Source organism: Falco peregrinus, chromosome 14 (genome assembly GCF_023634155.1).
Source record: "Falco peregrinus isolate bFalPer1 chromosome 14, bFalPer1.pri, whole genome shotgun sequence".
In the NCBI taxonomy this organism is placed as follows: Eukaryota; Metazoa; Chordata; class Aves; order Falconiformes; family Falconidae; genus Falco; species Falco peregrinus.
The window spans coordinates 3,546,537-3,561,671 of record NC_073734.1 but is presented as its reverse complement, the minus strand read 5'-3'; the positions used below and the strand labels follow the sequence as shown (position 1 = coordinate 3,561,671).

At 57.3% G+C, this 15,135-nt stretch overlaps 1 protein-coding gene across 4 annotated transcripts in view; it reads left to right on the top strand.

The window, feature by feature from the left end:
* Window positions 1–15,135, top strand: part of WWP2 (WW domain containing E3 ubiquitin protein ligase 2) — a 43,400-nt gene that overhangs the window by 10,275 nt on the left and 17,990 nt on the right. For 3 of the 4 annotated variants that reach the window (XM_055818734.1, XM_055818735.1, XM_013297714.3), the window contains 4 exons: window positions 1,524–1,808; window positions 2,472–2,568; window positions 7,613–7,752; window positions 10,546–10,762. In XM_055818734.1, coding sequence (XP_055674709.1) covers window positions 1,524–1,808; window positions 2,472–2,568; window positions 7,613–7,752; window positions 10,546–10,762 — 739 coding nt within the window. The remainder of the gene's footprint in view (window positions 1–1,523; window positions 1,809–2,471; window positions 2,569–7,612; window positions 7,753–10,545; window positions 10,763–15,135) is intronic. The other variant, XM_055818736.1, reaches the window with a different exon arrangement.

Below are 15,135 nucleotides of genomic sequence, written 5' to 3'. Positions count from 1 at the left end.
AGCAATCTGTGTATAATAAAAATATTATTTAAGCAAATGAGTCAGGAAGCGTCTGGGCTGGTGTCCCAGGCTGGCGCAGCCAAATTTTTCTGGCCTTCTGTGGCGGAGCTGGGTGTTTCGGTCCTGCTGGCTCCAGCAGGCATCGCTGCCATGGTGGGAGAGCCCTGCCTGCCTGTGGACACTGAGGGTTCTGTTGTTCTCCCACTTCCCATGGGGATGCAGCCCTGCGGTGGGTGGTTAGCCTGCGTGGCTGGGGGCGACTGCAGGAGGTATACGGGCAGCCCCTTCGCACGATGCCTTACTCCAGCCATGCTGGGTGCTGGTGGCTTCCCAGTGGCACTGGGGACACCCCTTGCTGCTGTCTCTGTGCAGTAGAAAACTGTCAGGAGGCCTTGGAGGAGCTGGAAGGGTTGTGGGTGCCTGTCCAGGGGTGCAGGGAGGCAGAGAGCTGCAGCTGCCAACGTGTGTTGGTGAAACAGGGCAGGCACTGGGTGCCTTGGCGCGTGGCAGCATGTGGCTCATCAGCTCTCCTCCCCTGCCACTGCAGCCCCTCGCTCCGTGCCCGCGGGGAGAACAGCGAGTGGTGTTCCTGGAGCCGTTACCTCTGGGCAAGCTGTGGTGCCCAGCTGTGTGTCGAGCTGTGGCTGGCAAAGTCTCACTAAGCTGATGGAGCCAAACTGGCTCATGAGAGAGGGGAGTGGAGCTGGCAGCCATCTCCAGGAGCCTCCCATCCTATGCTACCCACTCCAGAAGCTTCTGCGAAGGCAGTCTGATGCCACAGCAGAGCATTTTGTGCTTTGGGGCAGCCCTTTGTGCCGGTTTTATTCAGTGAGATTGATGCATGGGGATGTGGATGGAGGGATGTGCCTGGGGCTTTCCTTTGCTGCTTACCTGGGTTTTCTAGGTAGCGTGAGGATACCCCCAATTTTGAAAGATGCTGCTTGCTCCTCTGCAGCAGGCCAGGACTTCAGGCACCACTGGCCATGTAGCCATTGGCCTGCTTCATGTCCCAGGCACCTTCTGGTGGTTGCCCTCATGTAGGACCCTTCGTGACCCATGTGTCGTGTCAAACCAGCCGAACCTCTCAGTTTTCCTGCCATGATCTTCCCCGTAGCCCTGGCTTCTGGATCTGTGAGCAATGGTGGTGCTGGCTGTCACAGCCAGGGCCCTGGGGCAGGTGCAGCCCGTGTGAGAGGGTGGAGGGACCCCGCTTTGCGAGCAGTGGCTGGTGAAGGAGGGTCTTCCCCAGGAGCTGCTGGTGGGGCTGGCCAGGTGTCCTCTGGCAGTGTTGGTTGGTGTGTGTATGTGTGGGGCCAGTGCTGGTGGTAGTGCTCTCTGGGACCACTGGCCCTGAAGGATTGGGCACATTGTCCTCGGGGGATGTGGGGAGGCCTGGAGGGGACCAGGAGGCTGATGTCCCGCATCATGGGGGAGCTGGGGTGGTGGAGCCATCCTCCGTCACGGCTGGCATCCTGCGTGGTGACTGCTTGGTCTCTTTCTCCATGTCCCCTCGTCTCCCACAGTGGAGAACAGGCAGCTGACCCTGGACCTGCAGGCGGAGAACAAAGGCAGTGTTGTCTCCAGCGGAGAGCTGACGATTTTCCTGGACGGGCCTGCTGTTGATCTGGGAAGCCTGCCTAATGGCAATGCCGTGACAGAGGGTGAGTGCCACCCGTCTCCGCATGCATGCGGCGGCTCTGAGCACGAGGCGGTGAGCAGCAGCGGGGAGAGGAGTAGGGCTGAGAGCACGGCCCCCGCGACCTCTGAGCAAGCGTCCGAGTGCCAGCAGCCGCCGCCTCCTCCCCCAGGTAAGGCTCTGGCCCCTGCTTGCCCCGACCCTGGGCTTGCGCACGGGCTCCCGCGGGAGCAAGCATGTGGTGGGGCAGGAGCAGAAGCGTCGACAGGCTCGCGCCCTGCCTCCCCGTGAGAGGAGTGGCCCTTCGCCAGGCCCTGCTTCCCTCGCTGTCCTCTGTCAGCTGGGGAAACGCTTCTGTATTTAATGAACCGCTCAGAAAAGGGCTTCCTGCAGCAGAGGGTGTGCGGAGATGTGATGTCTGACCCAGTGGGGCTGCCAGGGCAGAGAGCAGAGCTTGGACTGGCAGGGGGTTGCGTGTTGTTTTCCCTCAGCTCCCCTTCCTTGCTGGGAGATGAAGCCTGTGAAATCTGGGCGTCTTAAATGCGGCCGCTCTCCTGGTGCTGCCAGTTGTGCAGAGTCCTGCGTTCCCCTTCCCTAGTGCTGTGCTCAGGGCCACGGGGTGCTGTGGGAGTGGGCTATGCCATCGCACAGCAGTGGGGGAGGAGAGCAGCTTGGCGTCAAGGCAGGGGGTCCTTTGCTGGTGGGTCTGTTCTGTAATGTGTGGGGCTGGTGTGCTTTTGGGTCTCCTTTCTGGAAGGAGGGAGGGAAGGAAGGAGGATGGAACTAGTAGGTGCCTCAGTCTTTTTCTTCACCTGCTTTTTCTTTACCCATTCAGGGTCCCAGATACCTGGACGGGACCCCAGCAGCATGGCTGCGGCCACAGAGGGCAGACACCAGCCTCCCAGTACAAATTGCTTTGGAAGCAGACCAAGGTAAGGGTCCCGTGCTGGCAGCACTTGTCAGTCCGGTATTGAGTGGTTATTGCAGCCGTGAGGCAGCTGAGAAGTGTCTAGATCATTCTTGTGCAGCGGGCCCTGCTCTGGATCTCTGAGGATGTGTGGAGCAGGGGTGGGCTGGCTGCCCTCCTGGAGGACAGCAGAGCTGGGAGGTGCTGAGGGGTGGCCATACAGCTGGGGTGCGGCTGACCTGAGCCTCTCAAAGTATTTATTTCTCAAGGAATATCAGGTCTGTGATGGTCCTGACAGTTCCCACCACTTGCTCTACTGGCAGCCAAAGGAATGGTCTGTCAGGGAGATGTGGGGCAGGCTGTGACCAGGCAAACCAGCAAAGGTCCCTTCAGATGGGGATTACGGGGACCCCAGCTCTTGCCTCGAGCAGAGCCTTGGCCAGGCACTGGGCCAGGCTGGGAAGCACAATGCCCCTCTGGGCAATGGTCACAGGGGGACACTTCCAAAGGTCCAGGGAGAGCAGAAGAAGCAGAGCTGCAGGGAAATAACAGCTGCTTCCAAAGGAAATGAGATGCTCGGGCACCAGGCCATCCTGTGCCTGGCACAGTGCCCTTCCTTGCCTTCTTGCTGGGCTGGAGTCACTCAGCACTGCTCCTTTTGGAGCTGTGGTTATTGAGAGACGTGTCACACTGTCAACATGGAGTTGAATTTAACACCTATTTATATTTCCAGAGCATGGCAGTGGCCCAGCAGCCTATACAGATGTTCTGGTTAGAAGTGTGCCTGTAGAGAGGGCGCCTGTGGCCTGCCCGATAAGAGATTCTGCATGTCCCCAGGCTTAGGAGCGCTCTCAGCAATAAGCCCCACACCTCAAACTCTTCTGCGCCTTTGTCTGCTGGGCACAACCAAGAGACATGCAAAGGGGAGGAATACTTTTGGCTTTAAAAAGTGACCCTGTCCTTCCATATCGTGCGTTCCTCTCCCACACGAGGAGGGAGTGGGACAGGGAATTGGGAAGAGGTTGCTGAACAGAGTTTGTGCTCTTTTGTTGTGGCTGCTCCCCTCGGTTCCTGCTGCCCAGGTGTTAAAGCCTTTGGAGGGGTGAGAGAGTGCTGACGGGAGCTGGACTTTGCAGCCACTTAGCAGCTGTCAGTAGGTGCTGGAAAGCCTGCAAAGAAAGTTCTAGCTGGGGAGGATCAACATGGTGACTGCTTATTTCTAATTCCTGACTGCTTTCTGATTGTCTGTACGTAGTTTCTGCTTTTGGTGTCGTCTCGACCTGTGAGCGTGCAAGATAAGCATGGTGAGGTCTGGCCAGGGGACCCTCTGAGACCTACCAGGTGTGCTTGCCATCATTAAAAATCCCATGGCTGCTCTGGTACTGGAAACTTTCTACTTAGTTTTCATTTCATCCTATGCTCACCTGAATTTGGAGTGATGTCCAGAACAACCCTACAGTTTGATGTAGTGCTGTTACATGGGGCAGAGCATTGCTGTACGTACCCACCATGGAAGCAGCTGCCTTCTCTGGAGTGGCATATGGGTCCTTTGCGCTTGGGAATGCTGTTTGATGTTGGCTCTGTTTATACACAGAGCTGTGTTTATTTTCATGGGCTTGGTGATGGATGCTGGCAAACTCATTCGCAGGCAGGAAGCAAATAAAAGGGTCATTCTTTGCTCTTCAGCTATTTCTACACTGTCCCCTCAAGGGAAACTGCTTGGTCAGGGCTTCTCTTTCTTCTCCTGAACAAATGTCATCTTGGGATTTGCTGCTAATCTTGGTGACGGGGTGTGAAATTCCACAGCCCTCTGTGCAGAGAGAAAACAGAGTCCAGAGGTCCCCAGCTGAGAGCTGGTGCCGTGGGTGCCGAGAGAGCTGCCATAATCCCCGTTTGTCTTGTGGTGACCAAAGGGGCCTCTTCTGACAGCAGGGAATAAAGCAGCCTGGTTTGCTGCTCACCCTACAGAAAGGCTCTGGCTGGTGAGCCACGTCGGGCATTGCAATCTAGGCACGGCCATGAGTAGCTGCTGTCACCTGTCACGAGCTCAGGCAAACTCAAGCGATTTTTTTCCGTGCAGCCTGCTTTGCTTTCTCTGCTTGTGTGATGTTCAGTAGTCACCGCTCAGGTGGCAACGGGAATGAGCATCTCTGAGGGTGGGTGGGAAGCGCTCCTCTGGTCACTCAGATAAAGTATTTTCCTTTGTGAAACCCCTTGCTACGCGAAACCCCACATGTGGCTGTGGGGTGTCCCCAGGCGTGTGGCTTCTGGTGTGACACAGCATCAGTGAAAGACCGGGGGAGCTGCCGTTACCAGCTGCAGCCCTGGCGCACAGGCAGGGGAGAGGCAGCAGTGCTGCACGGCGGGTGTGCTGCCCGCTGCTGCACGGGGCCGGGGGTCTGCTCGGTGCCTTGGAGAACAAGCTGTGAGATGGGTCCAGTCAGCTGGACAGGGGTGGGCAAGAGGAATAGGCTGGGTCTGGGGGTTTCAGAGCCAGGCACCTCTTTGGCTGCACGTCCCGCTGCCATGGGGCGAGGGGGTGTTCCTCCTGCCCCGGCTCTGGGGTGGTGGTACATGGGTGACATCTCTGCTCCCGGCACTGCAGGTGTGAGGGCTGCGTGCTGGGGGACGTGGCTGCCTCCTCCCGTCTTTGCAGGGCCAGGGGGAATTTCTCAGCTCCGTGTTTTGGGAGCTGAGCCCCCACTGTCCACACGGTGCCGAGGCTCTCCCGGTCACATTTCCCAGTGGTTGTGCCCTGACCTGCTCCACAGCCAGCGCTGGTCCTGGTTGCGTTCTCTGCCCTCCCTCTGCTTGGGCCGCAGATCTGGTGATCTGGTGCGCTGAAACCAAGACTGGTGCTGCCACCTCTGCTGGCACCTCGTGCCAGGACTTTCTGGGCACCGCAGTGGGAGGAGGTGGCCGTTCCTGGGTTTCATGCCCAGGGCCTATGAAGGTGATGCCACTTTCTTCTTCTGCCTCCAGCCTAGGAGCGGCGATGGGGCAGAGCACACGGCAGGGCAGCCACCCGAGGTCCTTAATCAATAGGGGACAGCAGGGGTCTTGTCAGCTGCCTGGGAGATGTGCTCCCCACGGCATGCCCCGCTCCATCCCACCAGTGTGGCTGTGAGAGGCTGTTCCCATCTGCGCTCTGCCGCCTTTTCTCCCTGCTCCTATTTTAAGAGCACGCTCCCAGCCCGCTGCGCTCAGTGGGCTTGCTGGGTTTGTTTCCATGTGTCTATTAAAAGACAATGCCCAGATGGGAGCACTCGTAGGAGGGCTGGGCTGGGCGGCGGGTCAGCTAATTCAGGCCTGGTAGCTCTGTGTGGCCAGCTGGCAGCCTGCAAGCATCCTGTTTTGGTTTCTAAAAACACCCCGGGCAGCTCTGAGCACATCTGTGCTGGGGAGGGCAGGGACCAGCTCTGTCCAGTGCCGAAGGGGCTGCTCCCAGCAGGGCTGGCTCCTGGTGGCGGTGCCACCTGCCTGCTCCCCTCTGGCCATGGGGGCTGGGGGCTGGATGTGGGGCCGTGGGTCCTGGACAACTTTTGGGATGTGTGTGGTGCTAGTGTGCCCCGCTGAGCCCCAGGGGTGGATAAGGGCAGCAAGGGGGAACCGTCACCTCCGGGCCAGCGGAAGAGGAGCCTGTTATGCGCCTGCAGCTGCTCCAGGTCCCCAGGTGCTGGTGGCCAAAGCAAACCCCCAGCATGTGGCGGTGTCCTGGGGGTAGCCAGAGGTTCTGGAGTGAGCTCACCATCTGAGGAGCCCCTGTGCAGGGCTGTGCCAAGGCCCATCACTAGTCGAAGCAGCCTTGCAGCTCCTTTTCAATGGGCTGCTCTGCCCGAGGCTCTTATCTGATCTATTTTTGACAGTCTCCTGCTTTCCCATGTCTCCTCCCAGTCCCAGCCCTTCCTCTGCCCGCTGTCATGCGCCGCTCCCCAAGGAGAGCGGCTTCAGGGTGAGTGGGAAGAACGAAGGGCTTGCTGCTGGAGCTGGTGAGGGTGGCATGACTGGTGCTGCCCTGCGCTGCCAGGCTGCTGTCCCCTCCCAGCTCCAGCCCTGCCATGTGGGGACAGTTTGTGGGTTTTGCCCTTTTAAGGGAAGAACTTGGCTGGGGCAAACTGAGATCCCCATCCCTGTGCTCCTCACCCTCTGTGGGCGCTGCCATCCTGGGTGGAGGCATCTGGGCTCTGCCTCTGCTCCCCTGGGCACAGGGTGCGTGAAGGCAGCGTCTCCCCCGCTGCCCTGCCCTGGCCCCCTCCCCATTTCCAGTAACCACCAGGCTGCTCTGCTGATGGGAAAACTCACCCTTTCCTTGGATGCCTTCAGGCTGCCTCAGGGGCCCAGGGCAGTTGGAGGGGGAGAGTTTGCTTTGGCTGCCCTGGCCACGGGACGGGACGTGTGGCATAAGGAGGAGAACCCCCCCCCCCCCGAGAGATGGAGCAGCTGCATCTGAGCCGGTCACAACCTGTGCCGTGATTTAAGCTGCCATCTTTCCCTGCTGCTTGCTCCCTCCTGTGCCAGAGGCCACAGCTGTCACTGTAGCAGGAACGCTTGCACCTTCCGCACCTGCTTGTGGCGGGGGAGGAGGCACCAGCGAGGGCTCCCACCACGGCGCAGGAACCGGGGCTGCCGTGGGGTCTCTCCTGGGACCTTTGCTGCTGGGGTGGATGGAACAAACTGCCGGGGGCTGCCACAGCTTGGTGCTGCAAGCCGGCTTCTGGCCACGAGTGCCTGAGGCTGTTCCTCAGCAAGTGGGGCAGCTGAGTGAGCACCTGCAAGCAAAAGCAAGGTCATTGTCACCCAGGTTACTCTTCCATGGAGCTCTGCCGCTGGCAGATGGGTGCCAAGACCTGCAGGCAGGCTGGCAGGTCCATGTAAGCAGCGCGAAGTTCAGTGCCCAGCCAGAGGAGCAGAGGCACGTGGCTGCATCCTGGCCGTTCTCGGGGCTGGGGGGGTCCGATGGTTGTGCTGGGCAGGAAAGCAGCACAGGGCTGAGGCCAAAAGGCAGGAGTGGGGTTTTCTTTGTGAGGCCAGGCGGCGTGTCTCACCTCCCGTGTTTCTTTCCCTTGCAGGATGCACCGGCATGCGGCTGGAGCGGCCAGGCAAAACACGGGGAGTGGAGAGCAAAGTCCCAGTGCTAGGAGCCGGCACCGGCAGCAGGCCAAGAGCACGCAGCATGCCGGCATGGCCAACGGCACAGCCAACGGCACAGGTGAGCCAGCCCTCGTGGGAGGAGGGGGATCGAGCTTGGGGGCTGCGTCGGGTGGGAGAAAGTTAATTTCTGCTAAGGTAATGGACCTTATAGGGCCTGGGAATTTCCTCCCTGTGAACTGATTGATTTTTGTTGATTTTACTTTAGACAAGCTGTGTAGCCTTGCAGAGCGCACTGGTAGGATCCGTTCTGCCTGTCGGGAGTAATTTCTGTGGCTCTTCTTTGGAGTCTCCCTGACAAAAAACACTGCATCCAGCTCCAGGTTTTTAAAAGAATACTAGGATGGCAGCGTCACTGATGCCACAGCAGGGAGGACAGTTATCATATCTGAGTGGATGTTTTTCAGGGTTTGGAGCATTCAGCTGAACTTGTCAATCAGTCTTCAGCAAAAATGTTTTGAGCTCTTTGCCCGCTGAAGTGGGGGGGAGCAGCTGTCTGTCAAGCACCAGAGAAGGCACAAACCCACCTCTCTAAAGAGAGCTGACTCTTACACCAGAAGGTATTTTTGGAAAGGTTTCTCTTGTCTTTTCTTGGGTTTGTCCGCAAAGCCATAAATACTTGTGGAGCAGGGACTGGGACCTGCTGAGTGCCTGACTGTGAAGCCACAAGCGGCTCATCTGGTTTGCTTCTCTGGCTCTCCTGGAGCCAGCCAAGCAGTGCAGCATCTCCCACTCCTCTGCACAGCTTTTGCAGGCAGTGCCACCCTTTCCTTTGCTTTTGTCGGAGACCTGGAAGGAGGAGCAGAGTGCTTTGTTTTGGATAGAAGGAAATGTTTTGTTCAACCCAAAAGGAAGATTCTGCCCCCCCCCCCGCCCCCCATTTCATTGGAAAAACCTGGAGCAATGCAATTTCAATTTTACCAAAACCCATTTTGGGAGAGAGATGGGAGAGCAGAGGGCTGATGTGAAATGCTGCCTTTCAGCTGTCACTCCTGTGCTCCCCTCCTCAGTGCTGTGGCTCGTCTCTGCCCTTCGGTGTGGTGCTGTAGTGGGAGCAAATGCTGCACGGTGTCCCCTGTGCCCACCCAGCCCTTCCCGGTGTCCTCACTGTGCAGGGGACACTCCCTTTGGCTGTGGACAGAGTTTTTGTTCCCGAGTACAACTTGGCTCCTTGGCTTTGGTTTGTTTAAATTGTGTTTTATTGCCCTGGTCCCAGCCTCCCCAGTGGCTTTATGACCGTGCTGTCCTCATCGCTGTTTACCACTCACCAGCCTTCGTGTCTCCTGCAAGTCCTGTCAGCAATGATTTTACACTTGAGGATAGGTAGACAAGTGTTTCGGATGGCTGGGTTTAGTGCTGGACACCCTGTCTTGCACTCTGTGGAATGCCTCTAGAAACCATCCTCTTCCTCCTCAGTTTAGCACATTTTGGTGACGTTACAGTGTTTTTTGAGCAGACTGTTGCAAGAACGTCCCCATTACATTTGTCACTCACAGCTGTAATTTCATCTGACAATAAAAGGAGATTATTTCATGGCGTGTTTTCTCCACAGCCATGTTGCTTAGCCCTAGCTGTGTTCCCCTGGAGCCCTTCCTTATCAGGTGAACTTTGGATCAGCTTTTCCCTTGCTTTGTCCAGGACTGAGATCAAACTGGTCACAGAGCAGTTACCTGGGTCGTTCTGCAGGTTCCCTTCTGAAAATTGGCACAATGTGATTTGAAGCTTCTAAAGTTGCCCTTTCCCAGGCTGGCTAGAAGCGAGTAGCAGGCAGACTTCCTCAGCTGACTCTTGCGGTGCTCCGGTGGATGTTGCTGTGAGCCTGCTGACCTGGAAATCCTCATCGCCGGTAGATGCTGCCTGAGGGGCTCCTTTAGTTGCTGATGGTGTGTGCCAGGATTCCCCCAGTGCCAGAAGATGCTGCCCAGCTACTCTCCAGCTGCAAAGCAAAACTGTCCTGCGCAGCCTGCCTCTTCTGCAGAGTGTCTGTAGTTCTTCAGTCTCCCGTCTGTGGGGGTTTATACCACTGTGAATTTTTTTCCTACAATACATAGAATCATAGAATCATTTAGGTTGGAATCTTTAAGATCATCAGGCTCAACCGTTAGCTCTGGACTACTTGGGTTTGTAGATACAGATGCTTCCTTTACAGTTTTCTACATTTCTCAGCTCCAATTTGTGGAGTTCTGCCTGCATCTCTTACTTCTTTGTTATTTGTTGCTGGTTTGTTTTTAATGCTTTTGCTTTGCCACTGAAGCCAGGATGTCTTGCAGCAAAAGTTATCCTCTGCTGGACTGCCAAGCCTCAGGGTTTTTTGGCTATCTAATAAATATTCGTCAAACAAATTCCCTTTCTTTTTTTTCTTTTTTCTTTTTGTCGGCATTTTCCTCCTCATCAGTTTTCTTTGTAATTTTCCTTTGCTCTGTCCCTTCCCCTTTCCTTTTCCAAAAGTTCAGTGGAATTCAGCAATGTTTAGCCCTTACTGGTGGAGCTGACTTGCTGAGCCTGGGCTTCCCTCTGCCTGGGGGGGATGCTGCACCCGCAGTTTCTGAGCTCCTGCTGTTACCTGAATTCCCATCAGGCACACAGCGTGTTTGCAAGTGGCAGAAGAGATACTGAGCACAAATGCAAAGTACCCTCCGCTTTTGTTTCAGGACAAAGGCGGTGGTTCCCAGAGGGATCTGACTGCTGGGTGAAGGAGGTGCTGCCTTTGCTGCAGGCTGCAAGCACCTGAGTCCCGTGCTTGGGTGGTAGTGGCTGCCGCGCACCATGTGCTCCGCTTCCGTCGGTGCGGTAGGTCAGCTGGGCCCCTGTTACCCTGTCTGGGTGCTAATGTCTCTGCTCTCTGCCTTCCCAGTGAATGGAGAAGCGGTGGGTGCTGCAGACATTGAGGAGGAAAGGCCAGCAGTGGGAGCGAGTGTACCAGCCCCGGTGGCGCTGAGTGTGGCAGACAGCTCCGTTGCTCCTGCCCTTCCTGCCTTGACCAGCTCTGGAGAGGCAGAGGAAGCAGCCACTGGCTCCAGTGCCCCACCAGCCCGTGCAGCGGTGCTAGCCCTGGATGCTCTGCCCCCTGGGTAAGGTCTGCCTTCTGCTTGAGACTTTTGTTCCCCTAACAGGGTCAGCATGACATGGAGCACCTGTGGCCCTTGGGGAGGAGGCATGGCCCTGCAAGAATGGCTGGGGGGCCACGAGCAAACGGGGGCACTGCTGTGTGCTGGAAGAAGAGGGTGTTTGAGGGAGGGGGCTGTGCTGCACCAGGAGTCGGTGGAAATGACGGTGGTCAGCAGAGCAGAGAGGGCCTGGAGGCATCTCATGGGGATGTCTGTGCCCCTCACTCGCCTGGCACCGCCTGCCCTCCCCCATCTGAGCCAGGGCTTGACTGTTGTGGATTCGTCCTCTGGGTTGGAGTCTGATCTGTGTCTGCTGTGGGTCTCTGGGGTGTAATAAACAGCGAATCGCATCTCCGCAGCAAGCAGCTCCTCAGCATCCATGCCCAGGGGAGCAGCAGAGTCCTCTCCTCTCCTGGGGCTGCTGAAGGGGTCAGTCAGAGGGAAATGTGTGAGAGAGTGAGTGTGGACTTCCGTGGAGCTCCCACTGAGCAGGAGGGCACGAGTGTGCACGCCAGAGATGCTGTGGAGGCATTGGCCACTGCTGAGGGGCGGTGGGCAGGATCCTTGTATAGCTGAGATCCCTGGTGCGGCTGCTCCGCATCATCCTCCTCCTCTGTGGGCTGTGGGGAAGGGGCTGGGAGCCGCGCTGGGGCTGGCTGAGCCGCGCTGGGGCTGGCTGAGCCGCGCTGGTGGGCGCACTGGCTCTTGGTGGGGGTGGTGTCGGGCTCTGGGCTCAGCGCCCCTCTGGGCTGCAGCTGAGCCATTCTCCCCTTGTATTTGAGACACGTTTAACTCTGGACTGCGAATGTAAAGCGGCGAGAGGGGGGTTGAAAATGGCTTGTGTTTGGTGTGAAGGGAGCTGTTTATTTTCCTTTGGCTGAGGCGATGCCTGGGAGGTCAGGGCCTCGCTCGTGTGTCAGTCACAGGTAATTAGGGTTAACGGCTCAGTGTGCCTTTATGCTGGGTGTGTGAGGGTTTCTGTTCTCTGGCCTGGACGCTTCCTGTTTCCAGGCAGCTGGAAAAGTCCAGTGCTCTGAAAAAGGTCTTTATTCCAGTCAGAGCTTATGCCTCTTTCTGCTCCTACCAGGTAGACTGAAGGTCTCATTTTCCCCACCTCTGCGGAGCCCAAGGTGGAAGCGGGCTGTCGTTTCTTTCCCAGGGCGGGGAAAGACACAAAAGCTCCGGAGAGGAGCCCGCGGGTATCCCAGGATTAGGGTTTCTGGAGGCTTGGGGAAGTTGCAGGCACTGCTTTGTAAGACATGGCATACTTGCGTTTACCTGGTCCGGCTGGGTGGAAGCGTGGCCCATGTCCGCCCCGTGCCTGTCCCCCTGTGGTGCTCGTGCCAGCAAACCGCGCGTGTCAGAGCGGCGAGGAGATAAGGCTGTTGTGCTTTGGGAGATGGCTGGAGAAGAGCAGTGAAGGGGTAGTGAGCCATCCTCCGGGATGAGCTTGTGGAATTTGGAGATCTCTGGAGACACCTTTGAATAATAGCTTGTGTATCTGACCCTCCCTGTCCTGACCATGGGATCCGTAGAGGGGAAAGAGGGCAGCAGCGCTCTTGCACGTGCTGTCCGAGTTACATGCTCGTGCTGAGCTGGCTTGGGCAGCAGCTGAGCTGCTTGGTCACATGGAAACCAGGCATAAAGGTCTTCCCAGGTGAAGGAGGGCTGCAAACTGAGTCTGTTGAGGTCTCCACGGTGCAAGCCCTGCCCTGAGAGCTGCCGGACCAGGTTCTGGGCTAATGGGGATTTGTACAAATAGAGATTTGCTAAACGGGGACTGCACAAAACACTGTGGCCCTGGAGTAGTATAAATGAGCTTCTGGGCATCTCTTGAGACCTGAACTAGGGCGGCTGATCTTTGGCTGGCTTGCCACACCAGGGTATTACTCTGACTGGTGGTTTGGGGCCCAGCTTGGGAGGTGGGGATGTGACTGGCTGGGCTGGTGGAGGCAGCGGTGTCTCAGGCAGAAGGGATGCAGACAAAACCAGGCTACTTCAGCTCTGGCAGCAGCGTGCTCTGCGGAAAGGGGTGCAGGATAGTCCCTCACTGACCCAGAGCCTGCAGGGATGGCTGTGCAGTGTGTTGCAACCCCTAAGTGATGGCTTTTGCTTTGCTGCTCCCAGGAGCAATGTCCCCTGCAGAGCTGTCAGTCATCCTGGCACTGAGGAGCCAGAAAGCCATCATGTCCCTCCTGCTTTCCACACAAGCCCTGCCTCATTCTCTGAGTGCCTCCTTTCATTCGTGGGAGCGTGGAGAGCAGTGGTGCTCGGCTTCCCTTCAGCCTCTGGAGGGGTGGCAGCTTTTTCTAGCTGTGTGCCGGTGGGTGCGCTGAGCCCCAGCCTCCCGGCTCATGCCAGGCTGTGTGCAGATGGAGTCAAGAGCGGCTGGGTTCATGTGGGGATTCAGAGCTATTTATTCTGCTCAGATAGCTGTCTGTGAACATCTGCACCAGATGTGGCGGGCACAAAGGCATCTCTCACACAACTGGGAGTCTGTTCTAGGGGCTGGAGGGTGCTGGAAGGTGTTCTGAATAATTTTGGCCCCAACAGTGCCCAGAGCCTCCTTCGCATCCTCCTGGCTTGGGCATGGTGTGTTTCCTTGTGAAGCCGGAGAGCGTGTGGCACCGGCACAGCCAGGTGCTGTGCTCGAGGCCTTCAGCGCGGGGTCCTGGTTCTTGCGTGGGGGTTTCTGAGTGGACTGATAGCAAAAGGGGGGAGGGCACAAAAGCTGCTGGCTCCTGCATCTGGTTCCAATCAGTGATGATCTCGCGCGGGGGACGGCCGGCCGTTAGCATGGTGTGTATACACAGCGCTGTCTCGCCCGTACAAAGAGGTACATTATGCTGCCTGGCAGAAGGCGTGGGGCTGTGGTTTCTTACATAAGGAGGGCGTTTTGTTTGGACTGCAGGGTTGCCTCAGCGCTGCCACTTCACACCGTCCGTGGCTCCCAGTATCCACCGCCGTTGTGAGCCTTGTGGGCGGTCGGAGGGGGGCCAGCAGGGGCCCACACGTCCCGCGCTTCATGCTTGCAGCAGCAGTGCACGTGGGTGAGAGCTCCCACCGTCTAGTGCTTCCTAAACCGCTGGTCTTCCTTGCTGGCAGCAACGTGGCAGCAGGCACAGGGGAGGAACGCCAACTGGACTTAGGGTCCTCAAAGGAAGAGCCCGTTGTCACACATCTCCCTAAGCTGTCCCTTGCAGGGTGGTGGGTGAGATGCGGGGAAACTCAAAAAGGCTGAAGCCTGCAAACTGTTGGGCAGGGTGGTCTGTCTGAGCAAGGATGTGTTGTCCCCGGTGCCTCCATCTCTCAGGTTGTTGCTGTGTGTCAGGAATAACAAGTTCGTTACAGCTTGCTGCTTAATGGTGGTGACTCACTGTTCGTAGGGTGAGGCAGCCCTTGGCAAATTTACTTTTCAGATTACCAGGGAGCTGCTGGCCTGAGGAGCGTGTGAGCTTGTCACCTGTTTGTACAGGGTGTGAGACTGGGACAGAGGACATGAATCAGCAGCTGCCACCACCACCAGCTCTCCCCAGTCTTGCGTGGCTCTTTGCAGTCACGAGGGCACCCGGAGGAGTATCTGAAGGATCCAGAAACCCTCTGCCCTGGAGGAGTCCTCATCGTGGGATTTCTGGCCTCTACAGCCACAGAAATGGCACCTGGGGCCTTGAGAGCCTCTTGTCATGGAGGACTGCCCGGTCCTCAGAGCCATATTGATCAGAGAAACCTGTTGTTAATGAGCCTGGAGGACCTGTCCCCTCCGGTAATGACTTGCTGGCACCGCTGGTTCTGTGTGCACAAGGCTGAGGTCCTGTTCATCTCTGAAGCACCACATGTTAGCGTGGACAGAACGGGTGGGACATCTGGCTGGCGTTGTCCTCGCCGTAAGCGAGTGGTGCTGCAGCCTCTAGATCTGTCCAAAGCAGGCTGTTATGGCCAACTGACCTGGGAAGGATGATGCTTAAAGGGTTTTCATGGGATGCTGACTCCTGCAAATTCTCATGAGCAGAGTTGTGCCTTGGAGTTTTGTCTGTGAATAGCGTTCGTCCGCCTGTGCCGTGTGCCGGGTCCGTATCTGGCTGCTGGTGGCGATCCGAAGCACTTGCAGTGCAAGTCAAGGAAGGGCCTTCCCAAAGCTCTGCCTGCAGCAGGCGGCTCTCCAGCCAGCGGCACTTCCACACTCTGCCTTCTCCCTGAAGATGCCCAGGGACCTTCTGCTGTCCATCTCACGGGGTGGGCATGCTTGTGCCTTCAAGAAATCCCAGCTATGCTGATTTTTCTCTAAAGAGATTTCAATCTTTTGGGGCTTTTTAGCTCTCCTGGTGCTTTCATGCTCA